Source organism: Coturnix japonica, chromosome 5 (assembly GCF_001577835.2).
Source record: "Coturnix japonica isolate 7356 chromosome 5, Coturnix japonica 2.1, whole genome shotgun sequence".
Lineage (NCBI taxonomy): Eukaryota > Metazoa > Chordata > Aves > Galliformes > Phasianidae > Coturnix > Coturnix japonica.
The window spans coordinates 34224617-34244162 of record NC_029520.1 but is presented as its reverse complement, the minus strand read 5'-3'; the positions used below and the strand labels follow the sequence as shown (position 1 = coordinate 34244162).

General features: G+C 41.6%; 3 protein-coding genes across 7 annotated transcripts in view; 1 reads left to right on the top strand and 2 right to left on the bottom strand.

Annotated features, from left to right (window-relative positions):
• LIN52 (lin-52 DREAM MuvB core complex component) overlaps positions 1–5909 on the bottom strand; it is a 34077-nt gene extending 28168 nt beyond the window's left edge. The window contains exons 1-6 of one of the 2 annotated variants that reach the window (XM_015865203.1): positions 5799–5909; positions 5637–5711; positions 5504–5541; positions 4916–4982; positions 4334–4417; positions 2522–3052 (exon numbers count right to left, since the gene is read on the bottom strand). In XM_015865203.1, the coding sequence (XP_015720689.1) occupies positions 3039–3052; positions 4334–4417; positions 4916–4982; positions 5504–5541; positions 5637–5711; positions 5799–5817 (297 nt within the window). In that variant the 5' untranslated portion in view covers positions 5818–5909 and the 3' untranslated portion in view covers positions 2522–3038. Of the gene's footprint in view, positions 1–2521; positions 3053–4333; positions 4418–4915; positions 4983–5503; positions 5542–5636; positions 5712–5798 lie in introns of those variants that run through there. The other variant, XM_015865202.1, reaches the window with a different exon arrangement.
• Positions 5910–6043: 134 nt separating this feature from the next.
• Positions 6044–13413, top strand: ALDH6A1 (aldehyde dehydrogenase 6 family member A1). The gene is made up of 12 exons (XM_015865063.2): positions 6044–6162; positions 6296–6355; positions 7199–7273; positions 7840–8001; positions 8155–8233; positions 8783–9085; positions 9540–9661; positions 9901–10090; positions 10512–10693; positions 11135–11314; positions 11517–11615; positions 11934–13413. The coding sequence occupies exons 1-12, from the start codon at positions 6112–6114 to the stop codon at positions 12036–12038; spliced, it is 1608 nt and encodes a 535-aa protein (XP_015720549.1). The 5' UTR covers positions 6044–6111; the 3' UTR covers positions 12039–13413.
• Positions 13332–19546, bottom strand: part of BBOF1 (basal body orientation factor 1) — a 9251-nt gene continuing 3036 nt past the window's right edge. For 2 of the 4 annotated variants that reach the window (XM_015865066.2, XM_032445179.1), the window contains 7 exons: positions 19378–19458; positions 18934–19004; positions 18498–18642; positions 17602–18095; positions 16035–16139; positions 15544–15612; positions 13332–13988 (listed from right to left, as the gene is read on the bottom strand). In XM_015865066.2, the coding sequence (XP_015720552.1) occupies positions 13934–13988; positions 15544–15612; positions 16035–16139; positions 17602–18095; positions 18498–18642; positions 18934–19004; positions 19378–19458 (1020 nt within the window). In that variant the 3' untranslated portion in view covers positions 13332–13933. The remainder of the gene's footprint in view (positions 13989–15543; positions 15613–16034; positions 16140–17601; positions 18096–18497; positions 18643–18933; positions 19005–19377; positions 19459–19546) is intronic. The other 2 variants (XM_015865067.2, XM_032445178.1) reach the window with 2 other exon arrangements.

Sequence of the window (19546 nt, the reverse complement as noted above, 5' to 3'; positions counted from 1 at the left end):
CCAGCTATAAAACTCTGCCTTCAAGCTTTGGAGCGCAGCATATACTATTTCAAAGTCTTTGCAAATGCAGTACTAAATAACAAAATAAGAGAGAAATATGCTTCCAGGCAAAGCTGAAATGCAATGAAAATTCATTCAGCAAGGCAGGAAAATGTAAAGGAACAGAAAGAAAAACAGTTGCTAGAAAGAAAATTCTGAACGGGGCAGAAATATGACATGGAGGCATACTGAAGCACATGCATCTCAAACTGTTTCCCTCCTAGGCAGAACAGCCCACCTCACTATAGTGCATTTAATACAGCGTATTTTTAAGTTTAAGACCATAATGAGCATGAGACTTGGCATAAAATATTCTAAGTCTAACATATTTATAACAATATAAATGATTCCAGAACAGATTTTCTTCCTTCATGTTTTAGATAAACATAGACACTACTGCTAGAAGCTCTACGCTACTGGAGGTGCTGGCTTTTAACAAAGAAGCAGCAACCTCCTTACTCTTGCCAATAGTCAAGATGCTAAGAACACTGCTGTATCTTTCTAATTACAAGCACCAAGGTCTCCAAGTCTTGTAGGATCCAGACTTGGATCCATACCATGCAAACCTCCTTCACTCTACTACTTCTTTCTATAACAGTTTTCTTAGCCTCCACTAGTACCTTAAGTGGTCTTATTTCTCCCAGGAAATAGTCACATTCAGCAAAGAGTCTACTTTCTATGTAGATCCCCAAAAACTCATTTTGCTTAACAAGAAACTGTGAGAAACCAGTTCCCTTTGCAAAGGTACAGACAGGCTTCTGAGCTTAAAAAGCCTCTGTGTTAATTAAATCAGGACTAAATAAAGAGCAGTTATGGCCATTACTTTATTTTGTTTTTTTATCTGATCAACTATATATCATTAGCATTATAGGCCCATGTGGGTACACAGCCCTCTGGTTCTGCTTGGAGCCCACAGGAAATATACATTGATACTACAAACGGGCGCTCCAATGAAAGGTGGCTCATTACAGAAAACGAAAGACATGATTCAGTAAGACAATAAATGATCCTTTGAAAAGCTTTGAAATCGTCCATGTCAAGAGAAGGCTGCAAAGGATCACAAACAGAACTAAGTACATGTTTCAAAAACATGACACAGTTCAAGTTTGCCCAAGGAAAGAAGAAAAGACAGAACTGCTCTGTTTCTTGAAACCTACAAAGTTGAACTTGCAGGCAGGAAATCACACGCAGCATTTACCTGAGAAAAATGAAAAACTGAAGACTACCAGAAAAGAGTGGCAATTTGTAACTAGCTGGGTGTTCAGAACGAATCCCTTTATTCTCCAGAAACTTCAGAGGCTTCTAAGGCTGCAGAGGACTACAATTCACAGCCAAGGACAGCTTAACTTGAGAGCAAGGAAGCTGTTCCTCATCCCCATCTCTATCAGCCTCTTTTTGCCTCAGAAAAGTTCTCTCCCTTACAGGAACACTTCAGTGATTTCTGGCAACAGTTGTTAAATTATCATGTGTTACAGTCCTGCCTATTACAAAAAACAAAACCAGAAGCACAACAACACCCCAATACCTTCCTTCCACTTCATCGCCAACAGGCCAAAGGCAAATACCTATAGAAGAGCATAAGAGAAGGGCAACCATGCAGCCCTGTCTGCCTAGTCTTTCCCAGTCTTTAAGCTTTCTGCATCTCCAAGATCTCTAAGCTACCAGTGACCTCTTTCTTAGAAGGATTTATCACCCAATAATTTGTCTCATTTATTCAGTGAGGTAACTTTGTGCTCACAACCTCTGGTGGCAATGAGCTCTGCCTTTATGGCACGCTGCGAGTCTCACCTTGCCTTTGTCCTGACACACTACTGGTTCTCTCCGGCCCCCATACTCAGAGAAACAGCAAAGAGCTGTTCCCCATACACACTACCTCTGCATTCATCAGTTTTACAAACATTTTTTCCACATATGGCAGAGTTGTCTATCACCAGGCTAAAAACTCCTACTTTTGTAAGGTCCACTATTCCAAATTTTCTACTACTGAAGACAGATAACATACACAAGTACCATTACCTTCCTATATATATCAGACCTTAAAAAGAATCAGGCTTTGCAGAAAGTCTTGCTCTAGTGATATCATCAAATCTATCCTATGATAGCACAGCAGGCTGATAGTTATTCCAGCACCAGCAATACTTTACAAACAGGCAGTGCCATATGTACACCAGGGCCACACAAGATGCTCTCAGACAGCAGAGTGCTTGCACCCTAAAAGAACTGGTAGAAAAACCCAAATGCTTAAGAGTATATCAGCCTTCCATTGAACCCAGGCAAACTGGAAAAGCAGCTCATATGATTTTAAGAAGGCATATAATTAGGTAATTATTAAATTAATTGAACTGAAATCTGAGCAACAGATTTGACAAAATGTAATTTTAAGAGGTACCAGTCCCACACTTCCTTTAGCCCAATGAATCATAATACAAAATTAACATGAAGGGTGCTATGAATTAGTTCAACAACAGATCTCACAACATAATTACAAAGTCATTAAATAGGTATATTTATGATGGATCATCGTGGTCCAGAACAGCATTATTATCAGTTATTCAGACAAAAACAGAAGCCTTTAAAAATCCAAAGGAATTGAAATGTAGAAGCGGGCACTGGAAAGTAATAAAAATAAAACACTGACACAATAAAGCAGAAATGTTTTCACACAATACAGAGGAAACAAGAAAATAGTGTCAAAAGGACAGTGCAAATTTAGAACACAAGAAGCGTCAAAATAACTCTTGAGACAAATCAGGACAAACTGCACAAAATTAAAAGTATCAAGACCTCTATCAGAAGCTTCATGATGCCATCTAGAGGAGGGTGGTCAGCAAGGTTTCTTAATTCTGTTTTTGATAAGCAGTTTTGATTATCAACTATGTAAAATATAGAATACTGTGTTTCAATACAAAAAGATGTAATCAAATTATATACCACTGAAACAAAAGCACAAGCTCTTTAATATTAATGAGCAGATCTTTGGGATTTTTCTTCTTGTTCTCTTAATAACCTAGGTCTGCAAAGAGAAAAAGACAGTATTGGAAGAAACAGTGCTGAGAGCCCATGTCAAACTCAGCATTTAATTATATATGGAAGATTTCCTAACATACATGTATACGTCATGACACACAAAGCACTCAATGTGTTACAGAGATAGACTTTGGTGAAAATAAATTGCAAATACAGTGAGACGTTATATAAATCGAGAAAGCAAACCACCAGCCAATCTTATTATTTGATTAAGATTTCCATTGTTAAAGTATAACTTCTACTCCACTAAAAGCTTTATTCAATCCTTGTAGATGTTGGCACTGAAAGTAAATTTCTACCTATGGAGAGAGTGTTCAAACAGGCTTAATGATCTATTGATAAGAAATATGTATTCCAGGCTCACAATCACGAGACTTCAAAGTTCAACTGCTTTTTGTTACCCACTGAAATAAAGCTGAAAAAAATCTTTGAGCCTAAAAATTTTCAAAGCCTCATGTAAAGCTCAAGAGTTTGCTAAAACTGAAGTCTAAGACAGAGCAAAATAAAGCAGTAAAAGTTAAATGCATCAGTACACACAGATACTGTTTAAAGGAAGCACAATCCCTTTGGAATCTTCAAAGCCGGATCAGCACATTAACAACAAAATCCTATATGCAATGACAATAAAAAAAACGCATCTTCCCCCCATCCCCACCCCCACTCCCACCCCCACCCCCCTTCAAAAAAGGCACTGACATAAATTGGTTGTTGGTAAGCAGGATGAAGGTCAACTTTAGAATGCAGTGACAGCACCTCCTGCTATAGCTGACTATGGAAAATAAATAACTGCAGAAGCCCAAAGTTACAAGAGCACTAATGGCTAACAGAATCCTGCACACCAGTTACATTTTCACTCTGTAGGCAGTACACAAACGCACAGTCACAGAAGTGGTGGCACAGATACTCTGTGACAGAGTGTTAGCACCTAAGCGGTAAATGAAGCAAACTGAGTGATTTACCTAAGCCAAAGTTAAGTCAGAAATTGATGGGCCACTAGAAAACACTGGACCTTAGCATTCAAAACAGAAAACAAGACCTAAAATAAGAAATTCTTTTAAATGTGCTCTATTAGGCTCCACTGCATCCATGATAGACTTGCTTAGAGCAGCACTCTTTTTTTCTTCAGAAAATTCTCTATTGCACTGTCATAATTGTGTGACATTCCCCACTTCAGCAAACGTACTTTTCTGACTGTAAGTGCAACATAAACACACACTTCAGTGGCAAGATTCATAATACAGTCATCACATCTGTGCACAGAACTCACATTCATCCAGTCCCAGCTGATATGCCAAATTCTGCAGGCCACGAACCTTTTCCATCAGGTTGGCTGTAGTGAGGCTTCCCAGCTCTAAAAGGAAAAAGCGTGATTTTTAACACTGTAGCCCTCTAGTGGCAGCTTATGTTTATCGCTTCACAGAGCATTCAAGTTATACTTTGAACAGTATCGGTTTACAGTGTACAGCATATGTTCTTCAGCTCTCACAACTCATAATAACCAGCAAGACATTCTAACTGTTCCAAAGCAATCAAAAAAAATGAAGAAAAAATAAACAGCAGGGATTTACTGCTTCAAAAAGCAGTAACAAGGAGAACAACAGCATTTTTGTTATCAGTATATATTCTTGTGGGACCAACTAAAGATAGAGGCAATTGACAAGACAAAGACTCCTAAGCAGAATCATTCAACTGGAGATGTTCTGCAGGTTAAGATGGTCTGCAGATTAAGAGGAGCATCCCCCATCCCTTCCTTTCCACAAGGCTTCAGAAGGTCTCTGAGCTCATCTTTTTAGTAGGCACTGAATTCCCACCCGCAGACAGCCTCAGTGCCCATGGAGCCCATACTCACCCTTTAACATATCGATATCATCATTCTCCAGTTCAGCCATCCATTTGGGAGGCGAGCTTGTAATAGGCTGGTTTGGGGGGGAGGAAAAAGAAAAAGAACAAAAAGAAAGGAAGAAAAAAAAGCAAAACATTCTCAGAGAAGTACATTTTTAGCTGCATACAAAGCCTGATATAGCATTTACACACACAGAATTGTAGGGGTTGGAAGGGACCTCTAGAGATCATCGAGTCCAACCCCCCTGCCAAAGCAGGCTCCCTACACCATGTCACACAGGTAGGTGTCCAGGCGGGTCTTGAATATCTCCAAAGAAGGAGACTCCACCACCTCCCTGTGCAGCCTGTTCCAGTGCTCCGTCACCTATTTACAACCAGTTACACTGAAAGAATAAACGCGATGGCTCCAGGCACCCTACAGGGCTACTCTAATGCCTAGAAAGCTCTTCCTGGACGAGTTGGGTGTTACTGCAAGTCACAGCCAAAGCCAGCAGTAAGAGCAGCACCCCCAGGGCTTAGAGCAGCGCGTTCCTGCGCAGCTCGTCCCTCCCGCAGTGCCTGTATGACCCGCAGTGCCGTGGTGTTGGCATCTTACGCTTTTGAAGGAGGCGGCGAACTCGGCGACGCCGGGCACTGCAAGAGAGAACCGAACAGCGCCGGGTGAGCGCGGGGCCGGCCCGGCAGCCCCGCCATCACCCCAGCGACACGGGCCCGCCGCACTCACTCACACTGCTCAGGCCACAGGTCCGGAGAAGCCCGGTCGAGCTTCTCGAAGCTCAGCAGAGAGGCTTCCAGATCGGCACCTACAGCACAGGGAGTAGAACGGAGGTGAAGCGGCGCCCGCTCAGACCGTACCGCAGGGTGACGATGACCCCATTCGCGCGCCTTACCGTCACCGGGAGCCGCCATCTTGCCTGCGTCACGTGACCTAAACCCACAGCCCGCGGGAATCCACCCACGTGACAACAGAGCCCGAGCGCCTTAGTGCTCGTGGCCAATCGCTGCCCCGGATGGGGGGGCGGTGGCGGGAAAGGGGCGGGGCGACGCTCTCCCTGGCAGCGATTGGCTGGCGGCCGGCAAGGCCCCCTCGGGGGGGGCGTACAGCGGGCGGGGGGGGCGCTCGTCTGGCCAATGAGCGGGCGGGGGCGGGTCCCTGTGCTGGGGGCTCCGCTCGGGGTCCGAGCGCTGTGACCCTCGGCCGGGATGGCGGCGGTGGCTCGTGGCGCTTGGGGCGGGCGGCGCGTGGTGCTCAGGGTGAGGCGGCACACGGACACAGCGCTGCGGGAGGGGCCGCGGGTGGCACCTCGGGGGGCGGTGGGGAGGAGGTGGGGGGTGTGGAGGAGGAGGGGAGCACCGTGTAACCGGGCTGCTCTGTGTCCACATCCAGCTGCCGCGGACAGCCGGGGCTCCCTGGATCGCTTCGGCCGCCGTCTCCTCCTCCTCCGTGGTGAGTGGGGCCGGGCAGCTCTGTTTGCTGTTGGGCTGGAGGGGCCCGCGGCGGTGGCTCCGCCGGGCCGAGGAGCAGCTCGGATTTCCTGCTCTCCCTTCAGTTCTGAAGATGGTGTTATCCCGAGTGCAGCCCGCGGCACGGCTCGTCCCGCCGTAACGCCAGCCACATCAGCACTTGTCATGTCTTATTCTTATTTTAACCCACCGCCGCGTTCCTTCACAAGCCGAGGCCTCGCTTATCCATTACACTCTTCGCAGCCGTGACCTGTCCGGCTCAGCCCCATTTATTTTCCTGATTCGTCCTTTGATCCCTCTCCCACCATCACAGCAGCATTAGCATCCCTGCCCTCACCAGGTGAACTGCCCGGTGGATGAGGGAAAGGCTGTTGGCACAGTCTACCTAGACTTCAGCAAAGCCTTTGGCACTATATTCCAATCTCTTCACTTATATGGCCCCAGTTCTTCCTGCATGTTGCAGCACTAACTGCATCTTCTACCCCTGCTTTTTCTTCTCCATACTTACCTGAACTCCTTAACTAATGGGCAGAATTCTTACCAAGTGAATTATTAACTGGTTTCTTTTAAATATGTCTGTGAACTGCAGGGTTTTTATGACTTAGCAATTGTAGTGACTGAGTAGATTAAAATAGTTCTGAACATGATTCTATCAATGTGTATCTTCTGTAATAGTTTTTAGACGGGGTTTTGACAATTTTAGCCTAAATCAAGGGGAAAAAAATGATGGAGTACAGTGGGAAATAGCAAAAGCCTGCACATAACAGGGCACATTGTTATGTGTGCACTTTCAGGGAAAGATCACTCACTGTGCTGTCCTCCACAGCCAACAACTAAACTGTTCATCGATGGGAAGTTTGTCGAGTCCAAAACCACAGAATGGATTGATATCCACAATCCTGTAAGTGAAATGGCTTCTGCTCATATACCCACAATCGGTGTGCAAGAGGATGCTGTGATTTCCTTGAATCACTCGATGAAAGGGGGAAGTATGTGTGCTTCTGGAGAAAGCTTAGAGTTGGAGCTTAAGACTTTTCTTAACTATTTTTCACATAGAAAGGCTCTGTGAATGTGATGTCAAAATTTCAGCTGTCATCCTGCATATATGCAACCTGATATGGTTTGATGCCAGCTGAACATGAAGTCCTGATCAAACTGCAAATTATGTCAGACAAGCCTCTGAAATTCCCACTCGGGAAACAGTGCTTCATTTACAGTTTGCTGAGTGCCTGATCTGAGATGTGTAGACTGAAGATTTACAGAACTACAAAATGCATAGAATTCCAGCTATGGTCCAGGCCTCTCAGTGTGCACTAGGAGAGGAGTCTCTTTTCTGTTTTCCTTCTGAAAAGTATAGCTCCTTTTAGAATAGAAGTATGAGGTGTGTGATGTGTGAAGACTGCTTAATGGTTGGCAAGGACAGCTGGAATAAACTGAGTTTTGATACAGTTCTTTTCTTTCCATCAGGCCACAAATGAAGTGGTTGCTCGTGTACCAAAAGCTACCACTAGTGAAATGGAGGCAGCTGTAGCTTCTTGCAAAAAGGCTTTTTGGAACTGGTCAGAAACATCTGTTTTGAGTCGGCAGCAAATCTTCCTGCGTTACCAGCAGCTCATCAAAGACAATCTGGTGAGACACTGCAGTGATGGCTGTTGCTGAATGCATTGCTTTCCCAGGATCTGCTCAGACTGTGATGTTCAGTAGATGTTAACCTTACCCCTGAGCCTTTCTTTACGGGCAGCCATTTTCCTAACGTTCATAAACTGCGTTTTCCATTTTCAGAAAGAAATTTCAAAACTCATCACCTTTGAGCAAGGGAAGACACTGGCTGATGCTGAGGGAGATGTGTTCCGAGGCCTCCGTAAGCTGTTGGCTCCATCTGTTACAAAAGGGGCTTTCAGAACCCACAGGAAGGGAGGAATTCTCCTGAGCAATTGTTTGCTCTAGAAGTTTGTACATGTAGCTCCCCTCATAGCTTCCTTCTGAAAGAAAAAAGGGCAGTTGTAACTCCAACCTGAGAAGTTCCCTTAGGTAGAATTCCTATAACTCACTTCCAAGTTGTTGCATCCTTTATTTTCCTAGAAATGACTACTGAATGCTGTAAAGGGATGGGAGCTTCTCACTTGTGCTGAAATGTCTGAGGTTGAATCCCAGCTGGTACATTAAAACTATGCTTGTACTACTTTTGCTGGGGCTGTTGAATCTGTGCACCTATCACAGTGGTGTACTTGGGAGAGAATCCATTCACAGTGAGCTCACAGTGCTTGGGAGAGCAAAGGGATTTTCTGGAGCACAGTGAGTTTTAAGTTGTGGCTGAAAGAAAGTCTTGGGTCAAGGTAGTGGCGAGAAGGGAGTTCGGGGAGTGACCATTAACAGATCACCCAGTGGCATATTGCCCTTTCTGCTGCAGAGGTGGTTGAACATGCTTGCAGTGTGACATCTCTCATACTGGGAGAGACCATGCCCTCCATCACTAAAGACATGGACACTTGCACCTACCGTCTGCCTTTGGGTGTGTGTGCTGGCATTGCACCATTCAATTTCCCGGCGATGATTCCTCTTTGGATGTTTCCCATGGCTATGGTTTGTGGAAATACATTCTTGATGAAACCTTCTGAGCGTGTGCCAGGAGCACTCATGTTCCTTGCCAAGCTGTTTCAGGATGCTGGTGCCCCAGATGGGACCCTGAATATTATCCATGGACAGCATGAAGGTAATAATAGCTCTTCCTGGACTGGAGTATGTGTATGTTGTGGCATGTGTTTAGTGGGGGTGTTAGAGCTGTTTGAACATCTGATCCTGCTGCTGCTAAAGAAGTTTGGAAAGAACTCTGTCTTAGCCCCTGTCAGATATGTGCTGAGCTCCTGAGATTTGTCTGGTGGGGCGGGTTGGGGGGGGAGGTGGTCATAGGACCTGTGTTTTGAGTACTTGGGGCCCAGAGCATGAAAAGCCAGCAGAAATCTTGTTGTAAGAGCCCTGGGGCAGAGCTCACATGCTGAGAAGTTAGAGCGGAGAGATGCATGAACAAGCAGCAGGGGAACTCAAATGCAGGAGACGGATGCAAGAATTCTAATGAGAAGAAAGATGCATAGATTAGCAGTATGGGGATGAGAACAGGGGAAAGCATTTTATACTACAGCATATAATGTATTATTTCCTATTTGAAGCTGTGAACTTCATTTGTGACCATCCGGATATCAAAGCAATCAGCTTTGTGGGATCTAATCAGGCTGGAGAGTACATCTATGAAAGAGGATCCCGGAATGGGAAGAGAGTCCAGGCTAACATGGTAATACCACTCAATGCAACATGCAGCACCACACGGACTGCCTCTATCTGTGTGTGCTTAAACTTACCACACTGTTCTGCAGCAGATGCTGACTTTGCTACTGATAGTTACTTGATGAGGCTGACCTTCTTGCCAGCCTGTTGGCAGCAAAGTCATAACTACTACATCATGTTATTACCAGAGCACTAGAGAAGTGAGCAGGACTGGTTCATGGAGTCTGTATGTGCTCTGTATTTCAGGGAGCAAAGAACCATGGTGTAGTGATGCCAGATGCCAATAAAGAGAACACCTTGAACCAGCTGGTTGGAGCTGCCTTTGGAGCAGCTGGCCAACGCTGCATGGCCCTGTCTACAGCAATTCTAGTGGGAGAAGCACGAAAATGGTTGCCTGAGTTGGTGGAGAGAGCCAAAAATCTACGTGTAAATGCAGGTACAGATTCTGATAATTTACAAGTTTGGTTTTAACTGGAACTTTGAGATTATGTCCTACATAGAACACAAACCTACTGTTTACATAGCAGTCTCATTACATGTTCTTTCAATTGGTAGTAATCATGCAGCAAGAGGGGAAAATGGAAATAAGTACTTTCAAAATTGATATTAGAATTCACCTGCTTTTCATTTATTTTAAATAAAATCTTGCATAGAGGAAAAGTTTTCTTTCCAAGGAGCATCTGCGATCTTCCCAGTGATCTAAAACAATGCTCATGACTCCTCTTGTTTGTTGATTATGTTCCTTAAAGGTACAAATCTTTGCTCAGAAACATCAGAATTTTCCTATTTTTTCCTGCTGATGTATTTGAGGAATGGTTAAAAATGGTTAAAAACTTTGCATCTCTGCCTCTCTACAGGAGACCAGCCTGGAGCAGACCTAGGGCCTCTTATCAGTCCCCAAGCCAAGGAAAGGGTTTGTCACCTGATTCAGAAAGGAGTAGATGAAGGTGCCAGTCTTCTTCTGGATGGACGTAATATCAAAGTGAAGGGCTATGAAAATGGCAATTTTGTTGGACCAACGATCCTTGCCAATGTGAAGGTAAATTAACCAAAACTAGTGCTTGGTACAGTGTGTTGAAGGATCATTTGAAAAATGGATCAGCCAAATTGGTCAGTAATCAAGATTCACCATGCATGAATCTCATAAATAACTCAGTTTTTCCTTGCACAATTTCAATGAAGTGCTAATTGTGAAATGTTGTGAAGGTGATAAAAGAATTCACAGGAACAGAATGATTTAATTGACTTTATTCATATCAATAACTGTATAATCTTAACTTTTTTGGTATGTGACCAATTGGAAGAACACATGGACAGTTTGTACTGTGTCAAATTAAGTATCCACTGAGCACTGTGAACTTTCTGATCCTGAGAGTGATCAGCATACGTGCTTATATCCTATTTCCTGGGATTTTATATAGTATATCCTATTTATTATAATCAATATCCAGTCTGCTTTTTCTGCTGTTTCTCTTGGCAGCCAAACATGACTTGTTACAAGGAGGAAATCTTTGGGCCTGTCTTAGTGGTTCTGGAAGCAGACACTTTGGATGATGCAATTAAGGTGGTCAACAATAACCCTTATGGAAATGGAACCGCAATCTTCACCACCAATGGAGCCACAGCTCGGAAATATTCTCACTTAGTAGATGTGGGGCAGGTATGTTCAAGCTAGAATTATTGCTATTAATACTCACTCCCCATTTGTGGTAAATAGTCATTGAGCTACAGCAACTAATCACTGACTACTCAGCAATAGTACCCAGCTTCAAAGATACAGAATACTGTGTTTTTTGGAGAGTGCTCTGCAACCTGCTGTTTCTGTATCTTGTGATTAATATGGCAGCTTTCCTTTGGTTTAGGTGGGTGTCAATGTGCCAATTCCGGTACCTTTGCCCATGTTCTCCTTCACCGGTTCTCGTGCTTCTTTCAGAGGAGATGCGAATTTCTATGGCAAACAGGTAACTTGCCAAATTTCAGATTACTTTCTTAGTTTGATCTGAGGTAAATCACGTTAGCAGTGGCAATGGGAAGGTGATCATCAGATCTCCCCTTACTGGGGGGACATTTGAGAAGGGAGTAAGAATTAAAATACTAACATTTCCCATAGGACCAGAATCTTTGGGGAACTGTTGAAAAAAATAAGTTGACAGGAATTGTTCCCACATAGGAAAACTTAGTGCTCTGTATATATGGGGGGAAAAAACTGCTTGATAACCTGTGGTACAGGTGTGAACATCTAAGGCTGAACATCTGATCCATGCGTCTCTTTCCTCCAGGGAGTGCAGTTCTACACACAGCTGAAGACTGTCATTTCTCAATGGAAAGAGGAAGATGCCACTGTTACCAAGCCTGCTGTGGTTATGCCAACTATGGGGAACTAAATCAGCCTTTAAAGATGCTGTCTCCAGTGCCCAGCTTTGTCCTGATTATCATGTTTTCCTTGGGAATGAATAGAAAACTCAATTTTCTAAGGATCTCTTTTTCTATTTAGATAAGGCAAGATTATAGTGCACAGTCTGGGTTTTCTGTTGCTATGATTGGTTTTTTGTTTGTTTGTTTTTGTATAACTATCAGAAAGAATTATCCTATCTAACTGAAAGGGAAAACAGATGAGATTTACTTTGTGTTTCTTTCTAGCCCTTCTGAACTTGAACATTATTCCGCTTTCCACTTTATCACCTCTAGCCTTATTGATTCACTGCTGGCTACATCTTGTAGCAGTTTTCTTTACCACTTTCTTACATGTTGAGATTCTGAGCTCACCATACTCAGATGAGTATTCACTTTGAATGACGTGACTGGGACACTTCGGATGTGTCACAGAAGTGACTTTTACATACAATGAAGACAGCAAGTTTTGGAGTTGAAAATGTCAGTCTTGGATCAGTTGAGGAATTTCCAGAATACCTGGGAAATATCTTTAAGGATTTTTCAGGGAAGCATCTGATTGCTTGTCTGAGGATGAAATAAATACCCATATGGCACAATGACTTTCACCGTGCCTCTTACAGCTGAAAACTGTTCCTGTTGTGCACGTGGCTTGCATTCTCCAACTTACTGTCAGTTCCATTATACCTAGAAGTTGCTTTGTGCCTTTTTACTATGCTAACAAAAATGTGCCTACGGGTCCTTTAAGATAATGGAACTGTGGAAGCAGAAACGTGTGTATGTCTTTGCATCATAGGATCATGTCAGTCTGGTTGGTAGAAGGATAAGTGGACAGGTCTACTTATCAAAAACACCTGATTTAATCACAAAGCAGCCAGGCCTGTTTTGTGTGTTTTGCTGATTATAAATGTATTTCTTTTGATGTCTGATTGACTCTTTGTCACATTTGCTCAAACACAGTAATGTTCTCTAGGGACTGCAAGTCCCATTGTTAGTGATGGGTAAGTCTTGCTGTACCCTGTTCTGATATGTGCATTTGGAGCTGGAAAACCTGTGTTTTGATTCTTGCTTCCAGGAAGATGATGCAGCCATGAGGGGGGGATCTGATAGGATTTCATTCAAGTACCCCTGGAAAACAATACTATTCTAACGACTGTAATCATTACTTGTTCTGATTAAAAACTCTGTATGTGAAGACTGTATCCTGCCATCTGATAAAGACACAATGTAACTCACGGTTATGTATTAGAGAAACTGCTGTTGATCTGCTAACATTTGTATCTTTGTTTTTTTTTTCTTCTGCTGTACTTGGGGGAAAATTCTCACCTTGCAATTTGATTATGAATTAAAAGTTTGCTAATCACTGCAGAAAGTGATTGTTCCTTGATAAGATACTATATAGGTGTTCTGTTGACTGTGTTACCCTCCTTGCAGAGGCTGGTCTGTCTATTGCTTCTGTAACCTCTGTATAAATCCTTTTTAATTTTTAACAGCATTTCAAGAACTTCTGTAGTAATTTCCTTATACAGTATTCCAAGGAATGCCTTGGTTCTATTTCCACACACCTGTTGTGTGATCACAAGAGCACTTAAGCTCCACACACTTTATTGCAAACTGAAAATGCATTTTAATCAAATTATATCTGTTTGGATGTAACCGTCCTAGAGCTGCACAAAGGGTCATCCTAGCTCCTGGCTTTGGAAAGAATCAAGCCTTCACTGTAAGGGGGAGGAAAGTAGTTATATTTCAGATGAATTTCAAACATGCAGTCAAAGCAGCAGCATAACAGATAGGAGATATACTCGTTGATGCCACAAGTACAGCTGCCTTACTTGATCTGTAGTGTTAACATCTGAATACATGGAAGGATGCTGCAGAAGATGATGACTCATAATTCATCCTGCTGTGTAATGAATATCTGGTTGGAAGAAATATTTTCTGTGCTGAAAAGGTAAAATATTCTGGGTTAATCACACATAGGCATTCATTCATATATCTGGGAAAGGAATATACAGTAATAGTCTATACTACTGTCTACAGTTGCTCACTTTTGAATCACTGATTTTCTTCCTTTTGAGTATTGCTATTCTGACTTTTCTGCTCAAAGCACACAATCACTTCCCCTTAGAAACTCTAAGATTAAGCTGTGATAGCAAAATTAGTCTTTATTATCAAGCATGCCTGCTGGATGAAGATCTGCAGGAGTCACTGCACTTTCTCCCCACCTGTGTTAGTTCTTAACATATGTGCAAATACATTTTCTGATCATCTGCATTTCCAACAGCATATTGAAATCAGATTATTTTACACATATTAGGAATACAAAATTTCTATCTGCCTTTTTTAGTTAACTAAACATATTTTTAGATCGAGCTGCATATGCTCACTGATGGCGATGTACATATTTCATCTCACTGCTATCATGGCTTTTCACCTGCCTGTTTATTATCCCTTTTATTTCAACATATATGATAGGAACTAAAGAATATATTTTCTGTATTATGCAATAATATAATCTCAGTATGAAAGATTTCCAGTTTCTGTGGTCTCTATTAAAACACAATTTTATAGTCAACCCTTGGTCTTTTTTGGTTGGTTTTTGCCTGGAGGACACCGCAGTCTGGATTCTCAAAGCTATCTAACAGTGTAAGTCCTAAAAATGGACATTTCAGAAGTTTACCCATCTTTGAGAGCTGGGCTCTGCAACTTCTGCTTTTGTTTTCCCTGTCTGTTACTTCCACACCTGGTTCTGGAAGTGGCAGTCAGCAACATAGAAGGAGCTCTCTCATCTTTCCATAAAAATCCCTCCGGGGTTCCTCTTTATGAATTTTATCTGCTCATCTGGTTCCTGGGTGTTACATGTTAAGTTATGAATGCTTGCCTCATATCTGGCATAGTGTTCTATGACAACAAGGTCGAACTCCTCTTTATTTATTCCTTCAGGGTAAGTTGGTTTTACTTGCCTTGGAGTACTATAATTAGCTGCGTATTGTATCTGAGTCTGCCTCTGAAAACCAGGCACGTGAGTGCTTCACGCAGGCCCATTACCTATACTACTACTATTACTATATTTTGTATAGTGATTCTATACAAAATCAGCTTAATGTATTTGGTCATTTAATCAAAACTGTGTTCTACCTTAAAATATGTCTCTCTGTCCAACTGTGGCCTTTCACATTTTTTTTCTCTAAAAACACTAAAGCTGCTTTGTTGATAAGAAGAGGCTTTAAGAAGGCACGAGATTTTTATTTTTCTGTGTGTTGTGAAAGCTGTCTGAATGCCCCCTGCTAAAAGAAGATCACCATGACCAGAAGTATAAAAGTAAGTAACAAATTCCTCACTTGTCACACATATTTTTCTTGGTATACATCTATATACACCACTATAGATCTTCAGATAGACTAAATTAGTTCTAAAGGAGGAGGAGGGTTGACAGAGAAAATTACATTATCAGGACTGTGGAGATGTTAAATAGCGTAGTATAATTTAGTGTCTTACCCAGCTATGCTTCCTTTTTTAGCATCAGCAGGAGCTGGAGTTGAAGTAGTCAGATCTCTGCTGTGTTTCCTGTGAGGAAGAAAAAACAGCGAATTATTGTCATCTGAAGGCGATGTACACTCAAACAGGTTTCTAATCCCACAGCAAACTCCTTGTTTTCTAAAATGAAGAGCAAGCCAGAAATGTCAGGATGCTACAGGGCTATTGCAATGCACTATCTGAAATCAGCTATGTGAACTGAACATAACATTCACTGTTGCATTCTGTATTTTATGGCAAAACCATTACAATTATAAGTGAATGAGGAGAGTTTTTTAAAGGAAGAAAAGCGCATGTCCAAAGTTGGTGTGTATCACCTGTCATGAGGTTAAAATGTCTCACACCAAGCCACACAGTTAGCTAGATTCTTATGGTAGATGCAGAGTCTCCTGGAATCCTCTGCTCTGGAGTGCTGTAACAAAGAAAGCTCTATTGAAGAAACAGAATATTACCACAGATTTGTGTTGTTCATTTTGGCAAAAAGTAACCTCAGGACACGTTCTTTTTGTTCCCACGTCAACTCACTGATATCTACTTTATCAAACTGGGTATTTTCCCTGAAAAACACAGAAAAGACCAATGGATTAGGAGAAAATGTCAAAGGCATTTCTTTCATACATTCTGTATGTAAAGAAAGTGTTTTTAAATCTACCTACGCACTGCATTTGTTAAGCTATTCATAGTATGTAAGTTCAAGAGATACATTTGTGTACCGTCTTTCTAACTTCTAAATACATAGTTCTCTAAATAAATAGAATAAAAAAAAATCAACCCACTCTTCTGTTATACAATTATTGATTATAAATTCTGGGAGGGAGGAGGCTTGTACTAATACGTATTCATTTCAAGTACATTGTCCTTTCTTTTCATTGTTCACACACAGGAGAGTTAATGTGTAATCAACTTTTATTCTCAGTTCCAGTCTTTCCCTTCTCTTCTTTCTAAGGGGAAGCTTCCTTAGATCTCTGTAACTACTTTCCCCTCTGATTTTTGAACGGTTGGTACTTCTGTTGTATCAGTTTTCAGATAAGGTAAGCTGAATGATGCCTTCTAATTGATTGCACATTGGTGAGTTACTCAATAGTTGGTGCATAATAAACAAATGTTTTATTTGGGAGTAGTATAATTGTGATCTCTCACCAAAGCTGGAAGCAAACAACAGCAATGCTGGACACTTATTCTATAGCTTAAAGTGCATAGATTTTGCTGTAGTTTGTAGCAGGAGGCTCAAGATCTATAATACTGGTTACTGTGGCATGTGTAGCCTCAATTTAATCCTAATACAAATTCTTAGATACCTACACTTATAAATCAGATTTTAGTTTATTTCTTTTCAAACATAATCCTGCCAATCAGTATTATACTGCATATGATCTTCATACTGATGTCATTGTATATTTCATGCAATGGCTTGCTTTATAGGTTATTGTGAAGCTTGAATAAAACAAGCTTTGAAAGTGCAATGCAAAGCCAATGGCCTCTGACATCTGACAAACGAACAGTTGAATGGAGGGTATTTGCCATCTACTGGTTTCTTGGTTAAAACTGTCAGCAGCACACTAAGGAGCTATTAAGATTGCAACAAAATGGTAATATTTAGGCTTCAGTATTGACAAGTAACTGTAGTGAGTGAAAAGAGCATTGTGAGGATGATGCCTAAACAGCCCGTAAAGACCAGAGATGTAACAACAATAATTATTAAAAAGAAACTGCAGAAGTACATCTGTACTGAAAGTTCAGTGTTAACTTCCTTAGCAAACGATAGAATAAGAAAAGGACTGTTTTGAGCTTATACTCAATTTCATCCACTGAAATAATGACAAAAAGTGTAATTAGGCACCCAGGAAGCCATTGCAAATAGACAAGATGTTACACCTCCTACAGTTATTCTCTCTATGGCAACCTCCACAAGTATTCCAAATCTAGACAATATAATCACAAAGATTTTGGGGTTTTGTTGTATTTTGTAGGGTATGGTAGGAAGATAAGCACTAGTTTTTGATGCTGAAATACCAGTACCATTTCTCTGCTTCTTCTAGGTCTCTGTACACACTATTTGTGCTGTTCATGTTGATATTGAATGTTTTAATTTTGGGAAATTCTTCCTTCCCTGCACATGCCTCCATCATTTTCCTGTAATAGACAGCTCGGGCCTTTTCCTTGTAGTGTTTTCTACTGGCTATGATCTCCTGCTTCACATGTTCCAGAGCATCTAAGAAGAACCTTTCCACTTCAGTCCTCTCGTTTAAGATATTCCGAGCTAGTTTCTTCACTCGGTTCATCTCCTGATCCTTCATTTCTAGCAGGTGCTGCAGTTTCTTGATCTCAACCATGCTGGCCTGGTTTTCTATCAGTGCCTGATGCTGCGTTTTTTGGGTCTTTGCCTCAAATTCTTTAGTCTTGTGGCATAAGATCATCTCCAGTTTTTCCACTTTACGTTGCAGATCTCCTATCTGTGCTTTCTGCTTGTTGATCTGTAGGATTTTTTTTCTAATCAAACTCTCAGTGACTTCCTGAAAGAAGAGAAGAAGAAATTACTTGGGCTTTTGTTCCACACCAAATTTGGATGTCTTTCTTTTCCCCCAGCAGTGGCAACGTAGTCAAGATGCTGGCACCTTCATACTGGAGGTGAATATTTCTCTTGGGTCAGTTTCTTGTTTGCAACAGAAGCACGGTGAGTAGTGTGCACTACAGAAAGACCTATTCTTGGACTATTATGGGAAAACCTTCCTTCAGTCTCCTCTATCATTAAGATAGAACCAGAGCTCTTCTTTTTTTCAGCCAACTCTGAATTCATAGCTGCAGATAGGTCTGGCTGTAGAGAAGTTATTCTCAGTATGCTTACATCTGTTTCCAGGACTTCAAGAACCTCTTCCTGGAGGGGAATGAAACAGAACTAAAACCAGAGCAGAAACCTTTTCCTGTAGCAGAAGAATTTTTTCCTCCTCTAACTTCTGTTTCATTTTCCACAACTCCATTGCCTCCTTCAGGTGATAAGATGAAGCACCACGAAGACGAAAGTTCTCTTTAAAAACCTGTCTCTCAATGCTGTTCAGCTGCCTGGACAGAGTGAAACAAAATCCATGAACTTTAATCACAAACTTTCATACTTTTTTTCTTTTTATTTTACTATTAAAAGCATTACTTCAGTGTCCTAATTTCCCAATTAAGCCTTACAGTTTAAATGCAAGTGTTGCCATCACCTTGGCATTTAAAATAGAAAAAACAGTCTTAGTCATCACTGATTTTGCCCTTCAAGGTACATGCAGTAACATGAGCAAGAAGTTCTTCAGAACACAGTACTAAAACAGTTTAGTAAAGTAGAAAACAGAAATGGCAAGAGTTTCTTACAAAACAGCTTCTTGTCGAGCAGCCTCTCTTGCCATCATTAGCTTCTTCTTAGTATCTTCTTCTAGTCTTTTCTGAAAGAGGGAAAAGCCTGTTTGAACTTTGCTTGAGGCCCTTGGAATTGAAGCTTAAAACCTGGTACAGTGTAAGTTCTAAAATCCTACACAATTTTCAGCTAGCACAACTTCGTACCAACAAAAAAGAATGAACATCCATGGGCACTTACATTCCTGATAGCAGTGGAGAATAATGCCTCTCTGGGACCATGACATCCTATGCCTTTCCTTTGAAAGCTGCACCTACCTTTCAACTTAGTCATCGTACTTATATTAACACAGGAAACTGTAAAATGCTGGGTAAAGAGCTGTCAGAAATATAGAAGCCAGAATAACCAGTGGGAGAAATTCTTTCTGATAAAATTTTCTTTCATTGCCTGTCAGCTTTTACCTTCTCTTCAAAAAACCTCCTCTCCCGTTGCACAGCCTCGTCATGAAGTCTCCTGCTTGAGATTTTGACGCTCTTCTTTAACTGTGATAAAAAGATAAACTTCTGTAATAGAGGTGCTTTAATTTCAGCCTTATAATTAAAAACGCAGATACAACTATTCAAGGAGGTA

Bases quoted from the DNA above. Each gene is read 5' to 3' on its own strand.
- ALDH6A1 (XM_015865063.2), top strand. From the start codon at position 6,112: ATGGCGGCGGTGGCTCGTGGCGCTTGGGGCGGGCGGCGCGTGGTGCTC. The intron at 9,662-9,900 runs GTAATACCACTC...TCTGTATTTCAG, and splicing joins AGAGAGTCCAGGCTAACATG to GGAGCAAAGAACCATGGTGT. The intron at 10,091-10,511 runs GTACAGATTCTG...GCCTCTCTACAG, and splicing joins AAATCTACGTGTAAATGCAG to GAGACCAGCCTGGAGCAGAC.